The sequence below is a fragment of the Dama dama genome, chromosome 11 (genome assembly GCF_033118175.1).
Source record: "Dama dama isolate Ldn47 chromosome 11, ASM3311817v1, whole genome shotgun sequence".
NCBI lineage: Eukaryota > Metazoa > Chordata > Mammalia > Artiodactyla > Cervidae > Dama > Dama dama.
In genome coordinates, this window is record NC_083691.1 from 60,532,604 (window position 1) to 60,556,460 (window position 23,857).

The 23,857-nt window shown below is 43.7% G+C and overlaps 1 protein-coding gene and 1 pseudogene across 1 annotated transcript in view; both read right to left on the minus strand.

Annotated features, from left to right (window-relative positions):
* Positions 1-16,776, minus strand: part of EVA1A (eva-1 homolog A, regulator of programmed cell death) — a 73,501-nt gene extending 56,725 nt beyond the window's left edge. The window contains exons 1-2 of the mRNA XM_061156117.1: positions 16,757-16,776; positions 13,633-13,976 (exon numbers count right to left, since the gene is read on the minus strand). Coding sequence (XP_061012100.1) covers positions 13,633-13,976; positions 16,757-16,776 — 364 coding nt within the window. The remainder of the gene's footprint in view (positions 1-13,632; positions 13,977-16,756) is intronic.
* A 3,645-nt stretch (positions 16,777-20,421) lies between these two features.
* Positions 20,422-21,423, minus strand: LOC133065565 (glyceraldehyde-3-phosphate dehydrogenase-like; annotated as a pseudogene).
* Between the last annotated feature and the right edge of the window lie 2,434 nt (positions 21,424-23,857).

The following is a 23,857-nucleotide window of genomic DNA, read 5'->3' on the forward strand; positions in this document are numbered from 1 at the left end:
GCAGATGACATGAGACTATACACAGAAACCATAAGGTGCCACCAGAAATCATTAGAGCTAATCAATGGATATAATAAAATTGCAGGACATAAAGTTAACACACAGAAATCCTTTGCATTTCTATATACTAGCAATGAAAAATCAGAAAGAGAAATTAAGCAAACAATTGCATTCACCATTGCAACGGAAAGAATGAAATACTTAGGAATAAACCTACCTAAAGGGACAAAAGACCTGTATGCAGAAAACTATAAGACACTGATGAAAGAAATCAAAGATGACACAAACAGATGAGATATACTATGTTCTTGGATTAGAAGAATCAATATTGTGAAAATGACTACACTACCCAAAGCAACCTACAGATTCAATGCAATCCCTCTCAAACTACCAATGGTATTCTTCACAGACCTAGAACAAAAAAATTTCACAATCTGTATGGAAACCAAAAGACTGTGAACAGCTAAGGTAATCTTGAGAAAGAAAAATGGAGATGGAGGAATCAACCTTCCTGACTTCAGACTATACTACAAAGCTACAGTCATCAAGACAGCAAAGTACTGGCACAAAAACAGAAATGTAGACAAAAGGAACAAGATAAAAAGCCCAGATATAAACCCACACACCTTATCTTTGACAAAGGAGGCAAAAATATACAATGGAGAAAATAAAGCCTCTTCACTAAGTGGTGTTGGGAAAACTGGACATGTAAAAGAATGAAATTAGAACACCTCCTAACACCATACACAAAAATTAATTCAAGATAGATTAAAGACTTAAATATAAGGCCAGAAACAATAAAGCTCTTAGAGGAAAACATAAGCAGCACACTCCTTGAATAAATCACAGCAAGATCCTCCATGACTCACCTTTAAGAATAGAAATAAAAATAAACACATGGGACCTAATTAAGTTTAAAAGCTTTTGCACAGCAAAAGAAAACTGTAAACAAAGTGAAAAAACAGCCCTCAGATTGGGAGAAAATAATAGCAAAGGAAAAAGTGACAAAGGATTAATTCCCCCCAAATACAAGAAGCTGATGCTGCTCAATACCAGAAAAACAAACAACTCAATCAAAAAGTTAGCAGAAGACCAATACAGACATCCCACCAAAGAAGACATACAGATGGCTAATAAACACATGAAAAGATGCTCATCACACATGATCAGAGAATTGCAAATCAAAAAAACAGTAAGGTATCATCTCACATCAGTCAGAATGGCCATCATCAAAAAATCTACAAACAATAAACATTTGAAAGGGTGTGGATAAAATGGAATTCTCTTGCACTGTTGGTGGGAATGTAAATTGATACAGCAATTATGGAGAACAATACGGAGAGTCCTTGAAAAACTAGGAACAAAACTACCATATGATCCAACAATCCCACTACTGGGGTTAATACCATGAGGAAACCATAATGAAAAAGACATACATACCCCAATGTTCATTGCAGCACTATTTACAATTGTGAAGACATGGAAGCAACCTAGATGTCCATGGATATGAATGGACATTCATTAAGATGAATGGATGGTACATATGATGAATGGTATATGTAGACAATGGATTACTCAGCAATAAAAAGGAATGCATTTCAGTCAGTTCTAATCAGGTGGATGAACGTACAGCCTATTATATAAAGTTAAGTCAGAAAGAGAAAAATAAATATTGTACATTAATGCATATATATGTAATCCAGAGAGATGGTACTGATGAACTTATTTGTAGGGCAGCAATAGAGACGCAGACATAAAGAACAGACTTGTGGACACAGTAGGGAATGGAGGGGGTGGAACAAATCAAGAGTAGCATTGAAGCATAAACATTAACATATGTAAAATAGATTATTGTTGTTCAGTCATTAAGTCATATGCTACCCTTTGCAACCCTATGAACTGCAGCACACCAGGCTTCCCTGTCCATCACTAACTCCCAGACCTTGCTCAAACTCATGTCCATCTAGTCAGTGATACCATCCAACCATCTCATCCTCTGTCCCACCCTTCTCCTTCTGCTCTCAATCTTTCCCAGTATCAGGGTACCCTGCAATGAGTCAGCTCTTTGCATCATGGGTGGTTAAGCATCATTCATCACCCCTATTCAGCATCATCCCTTCCAATGAATAGTCAGGGTTGATTTCCATTGGTTTGATCTGGTTTGATCTCCTTGCTGTCCAAGGGGACTCTCAAGAGTTCTCTCCAGCACCACAGTTCAAAAGCATCAATTCTTAGATACTCAGCCTACTTTACAGTCCAACTCTCACATCTGTACATGACCATGGGAAAAACCATAGCTTTGACTATATGGACCTCTGTTGACTGTGATGTCTCTGCTTTTTAATACGTTGTCTATGTTTGTCATAGCTTTTCTTCAAAGAAGCAAGCATCTTTTAATTTCGTGGCTGCAGTCACCATTTACAGTGATTTTGGAGCCCAAGAAAATAAAATAGGTCACTGTTTCCATTTGTTTCCCATCTATTTGCCATGAAGTGATGGGGCCATATGTCATGATCTTGGTTTTTTGAATGTTGAGTTTTAAACCACCTTTTTCACTCTCCTCTTTCACCTTCATCAAGAGGCTCTTTAGTTCCCCTTGGCTTTCTGACATTAGAGTGGTGTCATCTTCATATCTGAGGCTGTTGGTATTTCTCCTGGCAATCTTGATGATAGCTTTATTCAGACCAGCATTTTGCATGGTGTACTCTGCATATAAGTTAAATAAGCAGGGTGACAATCTACAGCCTTGACATACTCCTTTCCCAATTTAGAACCAATCCACTGTTACATGTCCGGTTCTAACTGTTGCTTCTTGACCTGCATACAGGGTTCTCAGGAAACAGCTAAGGTGGTCTGGCATTCCCCTCTCTTTAAGAATTTTCCACAGTTTGTTGTGATCCACACAGTCAAAAGCATTCTTATAGTCAATGAAGCAGAAGTAGATTTTTTTTGGAATTCCCTTGCTTTTTCTATAATCCAGTAGATGTTAGCAATTTGATCTCTGGTTCCTCTACTTTTCTAAATACAGCTTGTGCATTTGGAGATCTCGATTCAGGCACTGCTGAGACCTAGCTTGAAGGATTTTGAACATAATTTTGCTAGCATGTGAAATGAGAGCAATTGTAAGGTAGTTACATTACAACATTTTTTGGCACTGCCTTTCTTTGGTATTGGAATGAAAACTGACCTTTTCCAGTATTGTGGCCATTGCTGAGTTTCCAAATTCACTGGCATATTGAGTGCAGTACTTTCATGGCATCATCTTTTAGAATTTGAAATAGCTCAGCTGGAATTTCATCACCTCCACTAACTTCGTTCTGGAAATTTCCTGCATGATTCAGAGAACTCAAACTTGGTGCTCTATGACAATGCTGAGAGACGGAGTGAGGTGGGAGGGAGGTTCAAGAGGGAGGGGATACATGTACACCTATGGCTGATTCATGTTGATGTACGGGAGAAACCAACAAAATATTGTAAAGCAGTTTTCTTCCAATTAAAAATGAACTTTTTTAAAAAGGGAAAAAATAAGAAACAAGGAAACCATCTAATAATCAATCTAACTTTACATCTGTAGCAACCAGAAAAAAATGAAACAAAAAACTCCAGGGTTAGTACAAGGAAATACTCATAAAATCAGAGCAGAAATAAATGAAAAAAAAAAAAAAAAAAGAAAGAAAGAAAGGACAATAAGAAAGATCAATAAAACTAAAAGCTGGTTCTTTGAGAAGATAAACAAAACTGACAAACCATTAGCCAGATTCATCAAGAAAAAAAGAAGTTTTTTTTTTTTAATTTCAAAAAAGTTAGAAATTAAGCCTTCCTGTTCAAGCTGGTGGAATAGAAGGATGTGCACTCATCTCCTGCTATGAGAACAACAATACTGCAACTAGCTGTTGAACAACCATCAACAGGAGGAGGCTGGAACACACCAAAAAAATGTGCCCCACATCCAAAGAGAAAGAAGAAGTTGTAGCATGACAGTAGGAGGGGCACAATCACGATAAAGTCAAATCCAAAACCTGCAGGGTGGGTGACCCACAAACTGGAGAACAATAATACCAAAGAAATTTTCCCACTGTCGCAAAGGTTCTAAACCCCATGTTAGGCTTCCCAGCCTAGGGATCCAACAAAGGGACTAGGAATCCCAAGGAAACCTGAGCTCGAAGACTAGCGGGGTTTGATTACAGGACTCCACAGGACTGGGGCTTCCCTGAGAGCTCAGTTGGTAAAGAATCTGCCTGCAATGCAGGAGACCCTGGTTCAATTCCTGGCTCAGGAAGATCCCCTGGAGAAGGGAAAGGCTACCCACTCCAGTATTCTGGCTTGGAGAATTCCATAGACTGTATAGCCCATGGGGTCGCAAAGAGTTGGACACAACTGAGCGACTTTCACTTTCACTTTTCACAGGACTAAGGGAAACAGAGACTCCAGTCTTGGAGGGTACAAACAAAATCTTGCACACAAGACCCAGAGGAAAAGAGCAGTGACCCCCACAGGCTGCTGAACCAAAGCTAGTGTTGGAGGGCCTCTTGTGAAGGTGTGGGTTGGCAGGGGCTCACCACCAGGATAAGGGCATGGCAACAGCAAGCCTTGAAGGTCCCCTTTGACATAAACCCTTTTGGAGGTCACCATTAACCCCACCATAGACCCCAGGGCTGGGTTGCCTCAGGCCAAAAAACTACCAGGGAGGAAGTACACCCTGCCCATCGCAGATAATTGGACTAAAACTTTACTGAGCAAGGCCCTGCCCACCAGAGTAAGACTGTTTTTCCCATTGCCAGGTCCTCCTATCAGGAAGCTTACACAAGCCTCTTAGCCTCCTCCACCACACAACAGACAGAAGAAGCAAAAAGAAACAGTCTCACAGCAGCTAAAATAAAAACCATATTACAGAAAGTTAATCACAATGAAAAAGGAGAAAGTTATGTCCCAGATAAAGGGACAAGATAAAACCCCAGAAAAGCAACTAAATGAATTAGAAACAGGCAACATTCCAGAAAAAGAATTCAGAATAATGATAGCGATATTGATACAAGATCTTGGAAAAAAGAATGGAGGCAAAGATTGAGAAGATGCAAGAAATGTTTACCGAACACCTAGAAAAATGAAAGAACAATCAAACAGAGATGAACAATATACTACAAGGAACCAATAGTAGAATACCTAATGAAGATGAACAGATAAGTGACCTGGAGGACAGAATGGTGCAAATCACTGCCACAGAACAGAATATAGAAAAAAAAAGAATGAAAAGAAATGAAAACAGCCTAAGAGACCTCTGGGACAAAATTAAGTGCACCAACATTCGCACTATAAGGGCCTCAGAAGGAGAAGAGAAAAAGAAAGGACCTGTGAAAACATTTGAAGATATAATAGCTGAAAAATTCCCTACCATGGGAAAGGAAATAGTCAACAAAGTCCAGGAAGCACAGAGTCCCAGGCAGAATAAACCATAGGAGGAACACACTGAGACTCATATTAATCAAACGGACAAAAATTAAAGACAAAAATAAAATACTGAAAGCAACAAAGGAAAAATGACAAATGACATACAAGGGAACTCCCATCAGATTATCAGCTGATTTCGCAACAGAAATTCCACAAACCAGAAGGGATTGGCATGATATATTTAAAGTAATGAAAGGTAACCTACAACCAAGAATACTCTACCCAAGACTCTCATTCAAATTTGATGGACAAATCAAAAGCTTTTCAGACAAGCAAAAGTTAAGCAAATTCAGCACCACCAAACCAGCTTTACAACAAATGCTAAAGAAACTTCTCTAGGCAGGAAACACAAGAGAAGGAAAGGACCTACAGAAAATAAACCCAAAACAATTAAGAAAATGGTAATAGGATCACATATTGATAACTATCTTAAATGTAAATGGATTAAATGCACCAATCAAAAGACAAAGACTGGCTGGGCAGATGAAAACATGTGAATGTATGTACGTTCACTTCCCACATCATTCTGCTTGACCCCTCAAATTGTATGTAATTATTTAATATTGTTAAGTTAATCATGTTTCCATTGCAGCCGGCAATTGTAATTATTTTTTATTTTTTGTCTGGCTATTGATTGTGAATATACACATATACAGAATCTAGAAAAATAGCACTGAAGAACCTATTTACAGACAAGCAATGGAGACACAATCACAGAAAACTAATCAATCTAATCACATGGACCACAGCCTTGTCTAATCCAATGAAACCAAGCCATGCTATGTAGGGCCACCCAAGATGGACAGGTCTTGGTGGAGAGTTCTGACAAAATGTGGCCCATTGGAGAAGGGAATGGCAAACCACCTCAGTATTCTTGCCTTGAGAAACCCATGAACAGTATGAAAAAGCAAAAAGATAGGACACTGAAAGAGGAACTCCCCAGCTCGGTAGGTGCCAAATATGCTACTGGAGATCAGTAGAGAATTAACTTCCCCAGTGGTGCAGTGGTAAAGAATTTGCCTGCCAATGCAGAAGATGCAGGTCTGATCCCTGGGTTGGGAAGATCCCCTGAAGAAGGAAATGGCAACCCACTCCAGTATTTTTGCCTGGGAAATCCCACGGACAGAGGAGCCTGGCAGGCTGCATTCCATAGGGACATAAAGAGTCAGACATGACTTAGCAATTCAGCATGCACAAGCACACATGTCTTGCTTTCAGAGAATTTACTTTAATGAGAGAGATGGATAGCATAGTAATACTACAAGACAGTAATATAGTAATGCTACTATAATACAGGATAGTAATGTAATAATTGGGGCTACATTGGGGCTTCCCACGTGGTGCCAGTGGTAAAGAATCCAGCTGCCGATGCAGGAGATGCAAGAGACACAGTTTCAATTCCTGGGTTGAGAAGATCCCCTGGAGTAAGAAATGGCACTCCACTCCAGTATTCTTGCCTGGAAAACTCCATGGGCAAAGAAGCCTGACGGGCAGGAAGAACATCTTGTTCATCTCTACAACCCCAGGGCCTAGAACTATGCCTGGGACATGAGGTGTCAGTAAACGCTGACATGCAGCATGTGTGCTCAGTTGGGTCCAACTCTTGTGACCCCGTGGACTGTGGCCCATCAGACTCCTCTGTCCATGGGATTCTTCAGGCAAGAATACTGGAGTGGGTTGCCATTTCCTTCTCCAGGGAATCTTCCCAACCCACGGGACTGAACTTGAGTCTGTGGTGTTTCCTGCATTGGCAGGCAGGTTCTTTACCACTGAGCCACCTGGGAAGCCCAAACACTGACGGTTTGAGTTAAGCAGACTAACCAAGGCCACCAAGCTATCTCTGTGAGCAAACAAGGCTATCTACAGGCTCACTCTTCACTTTTATGAGTGTCTTTTCAAGACTCTAACACATCCAAGTCATTGTTTTCTGTATTTTCATGAGGTCCTCAAAATGTACTCCAGCAGGGAAGGAAACTAATGTCAAAGGTTGCTCAGCCTAGTGGAACACAGGATAGGCACTTAAGGAAAATCATGCATGTGTCTTCCAATAAGAGGCCCTTCCAGCCCCTTATCATGGACTGCTGTGGCCTGTCTTGCCAATATGAGCAAGCAAAAAGACAAGCCAGCCATATTTGTGATTTGTGTAGGTCCTTAGGGTAAGGCAAGTTTTGGCAGCCCTTTTGATCAAGGGTCCCTGTGTAGAAACAAGGCCCCCTGAAGTCAGTTTCCTCCTACTACTAACCATCCGAGTGATGCAGGCAGGAGGGCACAGGGCGAAGGGGAAAGGCTTAAACTACAGCAGGGTTTTTTTTTTTTTTTTTAAGAAAGCTTTTTTTTATTCAAAACTCTATGGTTACTTGTCTACTGAGCAGCATTTCCACCTCCTCTCACCTTGGAGAAAAAAGTGCAAGACGCCTAGGTGATGAAAGAGGAGGTAAGAGGTAGAAAAAAGAGGTGCTGATCCCCAGAGCAGACAGCGTCTAACTTCTAAGTTTCTAAGCGTCTAAGACGTCTTAGACGTCTAAGCATCTAAGACGTCTTAGACATCTAAGCTTCTCAGCGTCTAAGCTTCTAAGTTCTCACAAGTCCAGGCCTCAGACATCAGGCAAGGGAGAGGGAAAGGGGGAAAAACATAGAGGAAAGGGCCACTCCCACCCAGACCACAAAACCCCACACACCTGTACTTTCTTTTTTGAAAATTAGATTTTCTAATTGGCTTTGATGATAATATGACCACCCTGACAGTCTGGAGCAATGGTGAAGGGCTCAGAGTCCAGTGGCCTGGATCCAATACCAGATCTGCCTTTTAGCTAGGGATGGGATTCTGATTCCCCCTCTAATGTTGACCTCAGAGGATGGTTACGAGGATCAACACAATAAAGGCATATAAAACCTTTAACATGGATTCTGGCACCTATTCCCAGGTGCTCTTATTGCAACTGACCACTAGTAACCACCTATGGGACCACTTTCCATGGAAGAGGAATGTTCCACAAAGAGACCTCCTCTCCCTCTGCCTCCATTCCTTGACCCCTGGCTAGACTGAGTATTCCTCCGCATCTGTATTTTCTGTCACAGAACTGCTCCACTGTGCTGTGCTGGTTTTGCTGTCTATCTCCCCATTTAGGGCATGAACATATTGAGGTTCAAGATGTGACTGTCAAGCTAGTGCATTCATTCACTGTTTATCACTCACTAAGTATCTCTTGCATGCGGGGAGGGGGAAGGGGGTGTCACTAAGTGGTAAATAAACTAGTGAAATCTGGGAATGACCTATAGAAGCACTTATATCAGTTGTCCAATCAACAAATGTATGTACCTAGCACCTGAGGTGTGTTTTGACAAAAGGCTTTTGGATCAAAGAAAAGGACTGCAACTGTGAACATGATTCCCAGCAAATGTATCAGCCGTGACAGTGATCTGCTGGGTCACATGCTGGATTTTACAAAATCAGACCTGATAGATCAAGTGTGCCCTAGCTCTCTCTCTTGTCTCTCTCTCTCTTGCTTTCTTCCTCCCTAAGTCCAGAGAAACTTAGCAATTACTTATCAATTCAGACAGACTTTTGGCTTCTCTAAAGGTAATGTTCAAAAGTCCAGACTCAGGAGGAGGCATCCACACAGTTTATTAACCAGGGCTTTGAAGGAAAACAAACAAACAAACAAACCTACAACCACTGAGCACAACCTCGTGACTCTGGTTTCTTTGCTTACCGGACACACTGTCCCTCCCCCTGGGCTCTGGTTCCATGGCCACAGGAGGAAACAGAAGGGAGAGCCACCATTCAAAGAGCTCAGCATACCTGAGCCCACTCCACTGTCTCCCAAAAATGTAGAAACAGATTCCTGGTCTGCTGGAAAGTCAGAGCCATCTCCCAGACCCATCTCTTGTCCTCCAGTCACCAGGCACCTATCCATCTGTCAGGCCCTTCTTTAGCTATATACCAGTTACATACAGCTTTCTATCTGTCACTTATGATTACCAGTCCCCACAAACCCAGCAAGCTCCTACTTGAGAGGTAGAAGAGGTTAAGAGGTAGCCAAGCTGTGACATCAGAGGCCTGCAAACCATAGTGCCGGGCCTGACGTTCCCCTCCTGGGCTAGTTTATCTTCTAGATAAATGCCTCAGTGAAAATACAAGTGATTCTCCCAAAATCTTGAGTTGGCCTTTCACTCCAGTCATTAGCACTTGAGGAAAATGTGTTTCTCAGATCAGTCATCTGATGACCCAAGAAAGGGGATAATGCCAGAGGCATTACCGCCAGAGGCAGTAAGAGTCTGGTCTGAAGTGCTACAGGGAATCTGAGTGGTCTGTAACATGTCGATGGACAGGGAAGTTCTCACCCTGCTCCATCCTCAAAAGCAGCCTTACTAGAGTATTTCTGTGACCTCCTAACAAAACCTCAAAGCCTTGCACATACCAGGTAACCTCACTCCACTAAAGTCTGAGGAACAACCTGCCAAAACAAGCAAACTCAGGGGGATCACAACTGTCTGAGTCAGCTGTGAAAGAAGCCAGAGAACACAAATGTGCAGGTATTTGTGTAAGGCAGTCTGGCCTACACAGCAAGTGGCCAATGGACCAGCAAGGAAGAGGGTTCAGCTTTCAGCTTTCAAAGGCAGGGCTACATTCAGGGAAAAGGATCTTGAGTTAATAAAGTGATCAGCTGTAACCTAGAATCCAGTGTCACACATAACTCATATAAGTGGTCAGTGACAGGTTCCAAATCTGGTTCTCAAAAACTCCGTGCAAGTCATTAAATTCTCTTAACAAGTTTTACCTTTACTATATAACACTTGGAGAAAAAGTATACTCTGCATCATCAAGTATAGGCAGGAGATCTACCTAGTGCCATTCACCCATTCATCCCACATTCACTGATTGATTTAACACAGTACTAATGTGCTAGGTACACACTGCAAAACACAAAATGCTTGGAAAGGACAGAGCTGGAGTCAGGTAGCTCCTAACTCCTCCTCGGCACCTCCCACCTCCAGCAAGTGTGCTGATTCCATGGGCCCGTCCTCAAAGAGTGAATGCTGTTCTGACCCTGACCTGGCTCACAGAAGATTCCATTTAGCATCAAGTTCATTGGTTCTGACCTAGAACTGTGACAGGAGACTGACTCCAATGTCTTGTCCCTCTGTGACTGGGTTAGGGGCAAGATGGAGAGGAAAGGAACAGAAATTGTAAAAAGAAGGGCACAGTCTTAGATCACAAGGCTGTGCAGTTGAAAAACCCAATAGACTTTGGCTCTTATCAGTGTACACAACAAATCCAGCTCATGTTTATATAGCACTTACTATATGTGGTTTAAGCCCTTTACCAGAATGTGTTTTACAGTCCAGATATCTGGTGAATCCTGGCCTACATTAGCTGTGTGACTTTGGGCAAACTGCTTAGCTTCCCAGGATACCATTTCTTTGCCTGGAATATAGGGTAATACTAGTACTAACTTAATAGGGTCTTCATAAAAACTAAATTAGTAAAAACATAAAATGCTAAAATTGAACCCTGTCCTGGCACTCAGTGCTAATATGAACTATTATTATCCCACTAGTTGATAACACTCGTCCGCAGAGAAGGCCAACTATTTCTTCTTATTTTGTTAACAAGGTTTTGAGAGACTGAGTCAATGTCTCAAGGTCACAAAGTGGCAGAACTAGAATTTGAATGCAGGCAGCCTGATTCCAAAGCTTGCAAATTTAACCACCAGCATGAGGACAGCGCTGTGCTAGGTTCCAGGTAGAGACCAGTCAGGGGATGAACAAGAGATCCCTATAAAGCACAGTGAACACTACAGGAGAGCTACATTAAAAGAAAAAATGGGAGAGGAGGACTGGGGACAGGGTAGCAGGGAGGGATAAAACCAAACCACCTGTAGGGGCTGAACTATCCTTCACCCAGCATGGGACTTGAGATCTGGTCTCAAAGAATAATGAGGAATTTGCCAGCCATGGAGAAAGATGGGCATTCCAAAAAGTCAAGACCTAGAATACCAAAAGAATAGGAAGTTGGGTGGAATAGAAAGTGCATACAGGAAGTGTCATGAGATGAATTTGGGAAGGTAAATTGAGACCAGTGTGAACAGGCATGTAGGCCAATATCTGAGGTTAGACTTTATTCTGTGAGACAGTGATTCTCAAATTTTAATATGCATAGGATCTACCTCGGTGCTCATACAACACGTGCAGATTCTCATCTCTTCTGTCACCTGGGGGTGGGAGGACACTAACACTTGCATGTTAAGAGCCAAAAATGTTTCCAGAAATTGCCAGATACCATTTGGGAGGCAAAACCGAAACCCTAGTTGACAGCCTCTGCTTCAAATCCTCCCATCCCTACTTTCCAGACACAGAAAACTACAGTAAGACCTCATGCAGGATTTAAACGCTAGTGGTCCCACTCTAGGTTAGCCAACAAGCCTAACAGTCTTTTGGGGAGAGAGACTCAAGACATGCTTCTGGGGAAGAATTACATATTTGATGACAGATTGGATGACGGGCAGAAGATACAAGAGTGAGGTTTCAGGCTGAAATTTCAGTGCTTTCCACTGAATTGCGAGGATAGTAGGTACTAAATAAATCATTTGGATTTGAATAGAATCAAGATGTATTTGCTCAAAAAGTAAAAAGCCTGGTCCCATGTAGTTTGACCCAGGGATAGGTGTTGGTATTCTGCTCAAACTGGATAGAGGAACTCTTTGTAGGGCAGGATGTGGGTATGCTTGGTACAAACCAGCTGATTCCCAAATCCTGGCTGGATCCCTTCCCATCTGCATAGCCTTGGCAGCATTACTCACCCTCTGTGCATCTCACTTTGCTCCTTTGTAAAATAGGGATAGGAGTCCCTACTCAGAGGCTTGATGTGAAAACTCAGGTAGTAAATAAGAGCAAAATGGCAAGCTTACACAAAATGGTTTCCTCCCCTCTCCTTCCAAATCAGCCTCCTTACCTCCACCCTCCACCCTCGAATCCCACATTCAGTGCTCATCCCCTCCCCCACACCCTAATCCTTGGGAAACCCAGTCAGAACTGCAAGAAGCTGACTATACTCCTCTCCACGAGCAGAGCATCCCCCCTAAGGATTTAGGGACCACCAACTACCTTTTCACCCCCCCATCCATTTTTATTTCGGGGGCCACCAAAAGCGTGTAGCAGGCTGAGTTCCTGGAAAGGAGTCTGGTAAATGTCAGATATGCAGATGACACCACCCATATGGCAGAAAGCGAAGAGGAACTAAAGAGTCTCTTGATGAGGGTGACAGAGGAGAGTGAAAAAGCTGGCTTAAAACATTCATAAAACAAAGCTATGGTTTTTTAAGTAGTCATGTAAAATGTGAGAGTTGGACCATAAAGAAGGCTGAGCATGGAAGAAATGATGCTTTTGAACTGTGGTGTCGGAGAGGACCCTTGAGAGTCTTTTGGACTGCAAGATCAAACCAATCAATCCTAAAGGAAATCAACCCAGAATATTCATTGGAAGAACTGAGGCTGAAGCTCCAATACTTTGGCCACCTAATGGGAAGAGCCAACTCATTGGAAAAGACCCTGATGCTGGGAAACATTGAAGGCAGGAGGAGAAGGGGACAACAGAGGACGAGATGGTTGGATGGCATCACTGACTCAGTGGACGAGTTTGAGCAAGCTCTGGGGGATGGTGAAGGTCAGGGACAGGGAAGCCTGGTGTGCTGCAGTCCGCGGGGTCGCAAAGAGTCGGACACGACTGAGCCACTGAACAACAAAACGAAATCAACTAAAGCCAAGGAAATTTCGGACCTGGCAGGTCCGAGGTCAAAGCCAGTCACAGTCGCCGGCTGGGAACTTAGCCCCTGGTCCCAGAGGCAGAGGAGGAGAGAGGCGCAGAGATTAGGGAAGGACTCGCTCTCCGAAGCCAGGCTGCATAGGCAAGGAGCAGAGATTTCTTGGATCCAGAAAAAGAAGCAGGGATGCGGGGTAGGAAGCAACAGGAAAGTGAGAAGAAGAAAGAGAAAAGCGCCAGTGAGCAAAGTTCCTTGTGGGTACCCAGGCTACAACACCTGGGCAGGGGGTCAGGAACAAAGCAGCCTCCTCGGGTCAGAAGTGCTCTACGTGTTTCCGAAGCAGGGGTGTTCAGGGCAGGCCACGACCCGCTGGGGATGCCAGGCGCCCCTAACCCCTGAGCGCGCTCAACCGCAACGCTTACCTTCGCCGGAGCCGCCAGCACGCACTTCCGGGGTCCTGGCTCCTGGTGCTGGGGGCGGAGCCGGGGGACCGGGAGCCGATCCCTGAGAGGAGGACGCAGCAAAGCTGTGGCCAAGGTTGAGGCTGGCACTGGCGATTCGGAAAGAAACCCCAGTGGAGACCTGTGGGCACGCGGTCCCGGCCTGGGCGCTCACAGGCGGCGGTGGTAACCCCAGCAGACGCAGGAGGATCACGAGTCGGTGGGAGGAAAAGGTTGTCTCATTTCCTTCAGTCTGCCCCCTCCACTCCACCCACTCTGCTCTGGACCTGCCCTCCCATCCCCTCCCCTTCCCCAAACCAGCTACCCTGAGGGCGCTGGAAAGATCTGAAACCTGAATAGCTGCGGCTCGCGGCGCCTCCCTCCGCAGCAAGTTAGTTCAAGCTCCGAAACTCCTGCCTACTCCGCGCACTTCTGACAGTCCCCAGGGCCCTGAAAGGTTCACCGTGGGCTGTCCCCACCCTGGCCCAGAGCTCTTCCCTTTTCCCCTGTTGGGAGGAAAGAAAAAAAAAGATGAAGGTCGCTCAGTCGTGTCCGACTCTTTGCGACCCCATGAACTATACAGTCCATGGAACTCTCCAGACCAGAATCCTGGAGTGGGTAACCTGTCCCTTCCCCAGGGGATCTTCCTGACCTAGGAGTCCAACCGGGGTCTCCTGCATTGCAGGTAGATTCTTTACCAACTGAGCTATGAGAGGCGCCTTTGCTGGGACCAGCCCAGATTTAAAAGCTGACCTCCATGCTGCTTCCAGCATCCCATCCTCTCCTTCCTGTCCTCTCGCTTGCTTTGAGCTCTTTTTTGTGTGGGGAGTGTTTTGTTTTGTTTTGTTTTGTTTCCTTTTTCTGATCTTAGTTCCCTATCTGGAGTCTTAGTTCCAGGACCAGATATCCAACCTGTGCCCCCTGCTGTGGAAGCCCAGAATCTGAATCACTGAACCACCAGAGACATCCCTGAGCCCCTATTAAGCTACTTCCCCGCCCCCCCCCCCAATGGGGGTGTTTAAAACCTAATGCGTAATCTCGAAAGAATGTTCATTTTGATGAGGAGAGTATTTGATGTCTTTGTTTGGTTTTGCTCATTCAAATTTGGAATTTTCTTTCTTAGATTCAAGGACTGTTTTATTTAAGAGCCTGATGAGTGTTGAGCAGGGCTCTAGGAACTTAGAAAAGAACCAGTAGGGCATGTTGTTCCTGGACAATTGTAATATGTGTCTAGTGCAGATAGAGGCCCAAGGATTCTGTGGTCTCTTACAAGATAGGTCAAGTACTGGAAGAGCTTTCTACAGAGTAGAAAAGGCATGCACAGAGCTAAGAAGGAATGGAAAACCCCCATCAGGAGGTGGTCTATCAGAGAACACAGCCAGGATGGGGAGTGACGGTAGATGAATGTGGAAGAGAATGGTGACCAGTCTACCAAGAAAGAATTAAGAACTTGTCAAATACAGATTGGAACTTGCCATGGGTGATTGGGCTTTCCAGGTGGCACTAGGGCTAAAGAATCCACCTACCACTGATTCATGTCAATGTATGACAAAACCCACTGCAATGTTGTGAAGTAATTAGCCTCCAACTAATAAAAATAAATGGAAAAAAAAAAAAAGAATCCACCTACCAATGCAGAAGACTCAAGAGACGCGGGTTCAATTCCTGGGTTGGGGAGATCCCCTGGAGAAGGAAATCGCAACCCACTCCAGTAGTTTTGCCTGGATAATCCCATGGACAGAGGAGCCTGGTGGACTACAGTCTTTGGGGGTCACAAAGAGTTGGACATGACTGCCTGACTAAGCACACACACACAAACACACGTACATGGGTGCTTGTCATTTACCTCTACAAGGATTAAATCATTTGTTGCTGCTGACTTTCAACATCCCCTGAAGGGGTTCAGGGTGAGGAGCATAAATGAGGCAATCTGTGCCCCAGGAAAACTGACAGGACAGGTCTTCAAATAGATATTCTCAGGAGCTGATTTTTATGAGCCCAATTCTTACATCTCCTCCTATCTAGAACACTAAAATCCTTCATGGTGACACTGTTCCTCAGGACTAGAGAAGGCTTCAAGAGACTAATAGAAACCTTCTGGAAAAATAATGTATTTGATTGCATGTATTCTCTGTTCACAAAAAATCATATATACTAACCTTCCCCCCTGCCCCCCGCCCCGCCTCTTTGGAGCAGTTTCTCAAAGCTATCTGAGGTGCTGTCTCCTGGTTGCAGTTCTCACTTTACTGCAGATAAAACTTGCAATTTTCATGTTGTGCATTTAAGTTGACAAGCTACAGAGAACAGTGGGCTGGCATTGACAAGCACTAGTAACCAAGAGCTGATGGGGTACAGATGAGTGGGTGAAGTAAAGAGGCAATTTCCAGGCCTCTGGCTGGACAAACTGGTGACTAGTGGATGACCAGAATCCAGAGCACTTTCTGGGGGTGCGATTTCAAGTGTGATCTGGGGACTGGCATTATTAACATGAACTGAGAGTGTGTTGCAAATGGGAACTTTCCAGCCCCATTTGACCTACTGAATCAGAATCTAAATTTTAACAAGATCCCAGATAATGCAAATGTGCATTAGAATTTCAGAAGCACTGATCTCTAGACCACTGACTGTGTATAAGAATGATTGGGTATTAATTAGACTGTGGAGCTTTTTAATTAGAAACACCTGGAGAGCTTTAAAAAACAATATGACGCCCCCAGACCCCTGCTCCCACAAATGCTTATTTTGTTGGTCTGGGGTGGGGCTCCAAAATCAGTGTTTTAAAAATGCTTTTCAGAGGATCTAATACAGTCAGAGTTAAAAACCACTGTTTTAGACTTATTCAAATGCTATTTCACTTAACCTTGAAGGGCACCTCTTCAGAAAAGAACACCTTTGTGTAAATGACAATGTAAAGACCAATTATCTCACCCTTGTACAGAGGCAACCAGTCTGCTGGAAAGGGCCTTTGTTTCCTAAACTAATCAGGCAATCAGATTCTAGCCTCAGATGGCCTCTGAAGTACTGTTCCAAACTTGGGGCCTCTGGCCTCTCAGGCCTCAGTTTCTTATCTGTAAAATACACACATGACTAACTCTAGATTTCACACCTTGGCTTGAAAGGTGCCATGATCGGAGCTCCTTCCAATTTGCTAGCTTTATCAGCAGGTAAATGGAAAAGTGATGTTCAGAGGTGGGTTTTCCTAATAAAACACTCTGTGTGCAACTGCCATTCATAAGCACCAGAGATCAGAGAATTATGTGCTGAGCAAGGGCAACACACATAAGTGATGCTCAGTAAATGTGTACTAAATGTATAAATAAATATATGAATGAATAAATATCATTCATAATGGTGATATAGACTTTCCATGAACTGGCCCTAACCCAGAATTGGCCCTTCCTAATCTAGAGGAAGGACTCTGGAATTTGGAAGTACTTTGACCCATAAACCTAGTTTAGGATTTAAAACTATTCCCTGGTGGCTCAGCAGTAAAGAATCCATCAGCCAACACAGGAGATGTGGATTCAATCCCTGGGTGGGGAAGATCCCCTGGAGAAAGAAGAGGCAACCCACTCCAGTATTCTTGCCTGGGAAGTCCCATGGAAAGAGGAGCCTTGTGGACTACAGTCCATGGGTTCGCAAAGAGTCAGACACAACTTAGCAACTAAAAAATGACAAAAATAAAACCTTTGTTGAATGCTTAGTACACAGCAGGCATTGAGCTAAATACTCTGCTTAGGATAACCTCATTTCGTTATAATGAAGAAGATACTGTTGAACTTATACAGTCCAATTAGTTTCAGGAATCATAGATATAAAGGGATGAGGGCAACCCCTAGGGCAGCCCCTGCCTCCGGTTGTGCAACTGGGCATATGTGGCCAGAGAGCCCTCCTGAGGGTCTTAGGGGTCACTCTTCAAAGAGAATGCTTCCATAGAGACCAACCTGAGGGAAGCGCTTTGGAGTGACTGCTCCAGGGCCCTATAGGAACCGATGCTCCCAGAACCTATCTCAAGAGATCTCTGGACTATATGGTTAAGCACTGAAAAGGGACTCTTCAAAGCTACCCACTTCATGGTTGCACCTGTTTGCACTTACTGCCTTACTTACTTACAAAAGCCAAACCCTGCTGCAGTTCTTTTCACATATATTTTTCCTAACCCTCACAGCATCCTGACATGTTAAGTACTCTTGTTTTCATGTTTTATAAATGAGAAAACTGAGATGTCATTAAATGAAGATTTGTTTGTCCCTGCAATCCAAGTTTCTCAAGTGGTACACTTGACCACCACCATTGTTCACATTGATCACCACCCTTTTACCCCCCACACCACCATTTTGATAGAAACAAGAGTTCTTATTTCAGATCCCATTCACTTGTCACAGTTATACTTCATCAAAACTCTCTGTCCCCCTTTTTCCCATGTGTAAAATAAGTTTTCCTTGATTTCCCGTTTACCGAGACACTATGCATGGCTTGGGGCTTCCTCTGTGGCTCAGCAGTTAAGAATCCACCTACAATGCAAGAGACGTAAGAGACACAGGTTCAATCCCTGGGTTAGGAAGATCTCCTAGAGGAGGGCATGGCAACCCACTCCAGTATTCTTGCCTGGAGAATCCCATGGACAGAGGAGCCTGGTAGGTTACAGTCCATAGGGTCGCAAAAAGTCAGACATGACTGAAGCAACTTAGCAAGCAAGCAAGCAATGCATGGCTTGATCCTCCATAACTGAGATGAGGAGAGAGAAACTATAGACTGTGATGAGAAGCCAAACATAATGGGGAGATTTATCCCAAGATGAGAGGGTTCAGTACTTCATTAATAGCACAACTATCATAAAAGAGGGAATCCTCTATTTTCCATGTCTGTGCATGCATGCTTAGTTGCTTCAGATGTGTCCAACTCTTTGTGACCCCATGGACTGTAGCTGATCAGGCTTCTCTGTCCATGGGATTCTCCAGGCAAGAATAGTGGAGTGGGTTGTCATGCCCTCCTCCAGTGGATCTTCCCAATCCAGGGATCGAACCTGTGTCTCTTATGTCTCCTGGACTGGCAGGTGGGTTCTTTCCGCACTAGTGCCATCTGGCATTATGTATAATTTAAGACTTTAGACTGAATGTGAGGAGGGGCTATTAAGTCTTTATCCTCGACCATGGCAGATACTCAGTGGCTATCTTATGAAGCTAATCCCCTGGTTATGGAACTGCTGGACTGGCCTTAAGGCTGAGTTAAATAGAAACACAATCTGGGGTTGAGAACCATAGGATGATCCAGGTAGGAGCAGAAGCAGGAGGGAGTCTATACTCACAGACATGCCCTGTGGCTCCAGTTATAGGCAGGGGTGGGGAATTAGAACAGGAAAAGTGTTTATCCTGGGAAACCAGAATCTGAAGTAACTACTTCATGCATGGGTCCAGGCCCAGAGCTGTGAACTAAGCTCTCATTGTAAGCACTCTTGCTAGGCTCCCAAGGTGCTGGTAGTAAGAGCAAGGCTCCACCATCCTGCACACTGGTGTCCTGGTTAGCAGCAGGACATCTTGACTCATGGAAGAGATCCAGTCCCATGGGCTTCCTGGTGGTGCTAGTGGTAAAGAACATGCCTGCCAATGCAGGAGACATAAGAAATGAGGGTTCAGGGAGGTGGGAGGGGGGATCGGGATGGAGACTACGTGTAACTCTATGGCTGATTCATATCAATGTATGACAAAATCCACTGAAATGTTGTGAAGTAATTAGCCTCCAACTAATAAAATAAAATAAAAAGAAAGAAATGAGGGTTCGATACCTGGATTGGGAAGATCCTCAGGAGAAAGAAATGGCAACCCACTCCAGTATTCTTGCCTAGAGAATCCTATGAATAGAGGAGCCTGGCAGGCTATAGTCCATAGGATTATAAAGAGTCTGATAAGACTGAAGTGACTGAACACAGTCCTCAGAGCCCCCCCTTTTTTTAACACAAAAAAGAAGTGGTAGTTTTAACCCTCAGTCAGTGGAGGCTGTAGCATTTCTTCAGCAACACTAATGTCACGATGCTAGGATTTAGTAGGAGATTCCAAGTCCACATCATGGTGGATCCCTGTCAATCAACTTAAACAAGGACCCCAGACACATTTTTGCTGCTTCCACTTCCCAAACTCTCATCTGTGTTTGCATGACCGCAATTTGATGATTTTACACAAAGCTCATTGTGGCGAACCTTTACTGATACTGGTTTTTGCCTCAAACAAAACTATGACCTCAAACTTTGGTTATTTCCATTTTACTGATGGGGAAATTAAGGCACAATACCCAAAGGGGGACTATGAATCTAAGGTGAGACCTTCAGGCCCCTATGATTTTACCCCCAAATGATGTAGGTAAGATGCTGCACTATGCTTGCAGTGAAATAGGTCCACACATGTCCTCACTCAAAATCATCTGGCCTCTGTAGCCTATTTACCAATGTGGTTCAATTTATCTGCCATTTCCTGGAGACCACCTGCCTTCACAAAGAATTTTCCTAGACACCAGAGGCATGTTACACTCACTCCTAATCTGGAGAATATTTTATTTTATTATTTATTTATTTTGGGGGGTATAGGGTACTTTTATTGATGGTACAGGACAAGGCAGTGCTCCCTAAGCCCCTCCCCTTCCTCAGCGCCTTGGGGATGGAAACCGTGCGGAGGTCGGGAGATTCTTAGTATGGCAGAGGATCGAGGTGGGCCAAGGACTCCCCAGCAGCTGAGGAACTCTCTCTTCCTCTCATGCTCCTGCTGGGGTCTGGGGACCTTACTCCTTGGAGGCCATGTGGACCATGAGGTCCACTACCCTGTTGCTGTAGCCAAATTCATTGTCATACCAGGAAATGAGCTTGACAAAGTGGTCGTTGATGTCAATGCCAGCCCCAGCATTGAAGGTAGAAGAGTGAGTGTCGCTGTTGAAGTCGCAGGAGACAACCTAGTCCTCAATGTAGCCTAGAATGCCCTTGAGGGGGCCCTCTGACGCCTGCTTCACCACCTTCTTGATTTCATCATACTTGGCAGGCTTCTCCAGGCGGCAGGTCAGATCTACAACAGACACATTGTGGGTGGGGACGTGGAAGGCCATGCTGGTGAGCTTCTCATTGTGCTCAGGGATGACCTTGCCCACGGCCTTGGCAGCGCCAGTAGAAGCAGAGATGATGTTCTGGGCAGCCCCTCAGCTATCATGCCACAGCTTCCCGGAGGGGCCATCCACAGTCTTCTGGGTGGCAGTGATGGCGTGGACAGTAGTCATGAGTCCCTCCACGATGCCAAAGTGGTCATGGATGACCTTGGCCGGGGGACTAAGCAGTTGGTGGTGCAGGAGGCGTTGCTGACAATCTTGAGGGTATTGTTATACTTCTCATGGTTCACGCCCATCACAAACATGGGGGCATCAGCAGAAGGCTCGGAGATGATGACCCTCTTGGCTCCACCCTTCAAGTGAGCCCCAGCCTTCTCCATGGTAGTGAAGACCCCAGTGGACTCCATCATGTACTCAGCACCAGCATCACCCCACTTGATGTTGGTGGGATCTCGCTCCTGGAAGATGGTGATGGCCTTTCCATTGATGACGAGCTTCCCTTTCTCCACCTTGACTGTGCGGTGGAACTTGCCATGGGTGGAATCATACTGGAACATGTAGACCATGTAGTGAAGGTCAATGAAGGGGTCATTGATGGTGACAATGCCCACTTTGTGCCAGAATCAAAAGCAGCCCTAGTGACCAGGCACTCAATGCAGCTGAATCCTTCACTCCGACCTTCACCATCTTGTCTCAGGGATGCGGCTGGCACAGCAGGGAAGTTGTGGCTTTCTGTCAAATGGGCAGGAGCAGAGAGCTGGAGAATATTTTAAAATTGCAAGCTGGGCTCCAAACCAATTGAATCAGAATCTCTAGGGGTGGAGCCCATTTTTTTAACCTCTGCAGGTAATTAAAATTATAGTCAGGATTAAGAAGCATTTCTCTAGGAAAGGCAGAGACAAAGCCTAGGCAAACAATAAGGTGCTCTGTTTAGTAATGGATGATCACCAGAAGTCATCAAGAAAAGGAAAATATCAAAATCTCCCTCTTGACTGAAGCATGTTAAGATAACACCAAACTAACAAAAATCCCTGGACTTATCTCAGTCTTGAGCAGGTGAGGTCATCAACACATGCTGAAGAGTAGGAAATCTTGTTCTGTCCTAAGAAAGTACAAATGATTGAAACCAGAATTCTTGTCCTTTCTCTTATGACACTGCTATTTACAAGAAGCATTCATACATCAAGCACTTATAATTTCAGAAGTAGTAAATGATCTCTAAGAGTCAGAGCAAGACAGTAATGTAAACATGTAAACAAAAGACAAAAGAAATTGCCTCATGACTTTTGTTGTTCAGTCACTCAGCCCTGTCCAACTCTTTGCAACCCCATGGACTGCTGGACACCAAGCTTCCCTGTTCTTCACCATCTCCCAGAGCTTGGTCAAACTCCTGTCCATTGCATCAGTGATGCAACAGTCACCATTAATGATGTCACATTAGGAAAATCAAGAAGCTGAGAATATTTAAAAATGTTCTACCCTATAGTCTTTTCATATTTATTAATCTTAATAAAAGTAAGATTATTGTTTAAATAATCTTGTTTAATATTGAACATTGTTTCAAATATTATTTAAAATAGTACAGGATGCAAAACAATTTCTTTCTCTTTGTTTCTTGCTTCCTTTTTTCCCTATTTTTTTAAAAATCCACCTTTTCACTTTTACCTTTACACTCCCTGGAAAATTGATAAAATTTACATTGAGGCCCATGGATAGTCATTAACCAGGTGACATTTAAATTCACCTCATAACTTCCCACTGAAACGATGCTAGTCATATGATAGATATTTAGGTTGGTGCAAAAATAATCGTGATTTTGCATAGTTGAAATTTGCTGTTTTAATGTGCATTTCTCATTTTATGTTTTTTTGCTAGTGACATTACTTGCTTATTACTTATTACTTGCTGTTTATTTTACATTTATTTTAGATTAGGGAAATGATGTTAGTCAAAAAAGCAAATTTGAGAGATTTTCTTACTTGAGTTCAAAATGGATCTTAAAGAAGCAGAGACAACTTGCAATATCAATGATACATTTGGCCCAGGAACTGCTAACAAACATATACTGCAGTGGTGGTTCAAGAAGTTTTCAAAGGAGACAAGAGCCTTGAAGATAAGGAGCATAGTGGCTGGCCATCGGAAGTTGATAATGACCAACTGAGAAGATTACTGAAGCTTATCCTCTTATGAGAAGTTGCCAAAGAACTCAATGTCGGCACTTCTGTGGTTGTTCAGCATTTGAAGCAAATTGGAAAGGTGAAAGAGCTCAATGTGGGTACCTTATGAGCTGACTGAAAATCAAAAAAGTTGTTGTTTTGAAGTTTCATCTTCTTTTATTCTATGCAATGAGAGCGAACCATTTCTCCATCAGATTATGACGTGCGATGAAAAGGGGATTTTATACGACAACTGGAGACAACCAGCTCAGTGGTTGGACTGAGAAGAAGCTCCAAAGCACTTCCCAAAGCCAAACTTGCACCCAAAAAAGGCCATGGTCACTGTTTGGTGGTCTGCTGCCTGTTTGATCCACTACAGCTTTCTGAATCCCAACGAAACCATTACATCTGAGAAGTATGCTTAGCAAATTGATGAGATGCAGTGAAAACTACAATGCCTGCAGCCAACATGGGTCAAAAGAATGGGCCCAATTCTTCTCATGATAACACCCAGCCGCATGTCATACAACCAGCACTTCAAAAGTTGAATGAATTGGGCTACAATGTTTTGCCTCATCTGGTATATTCACCTGACCTCTCACCAACCAACTACTGGTTCTTCAACATCTTGACACCTTTTTGCAAAGGAAAACACTTCCACAACCAACAGCATGCAGAAAATACTTTCCAAGAGTTCATCAAATTCTGAGGTATGGATTTTTATGCTACAGGAATAAACAAATTTATTTCTTATTGGCAAAAATGTGGTGATTGTGATGGTTCCTATTTTGTTTAACAAAGATGTATTTGAGCCTAGTTATAATGATTTAAAATTCATGGTCTGCTATCAATAATTAACTTAAATGTAAATGGGTTGAATGCCCCAACCAAAAGACAAAGACTGGCTGAATGGATATAAAAACAAGACCCCTATATATGCTGTCTACAAGAGACCCACCTCAAAA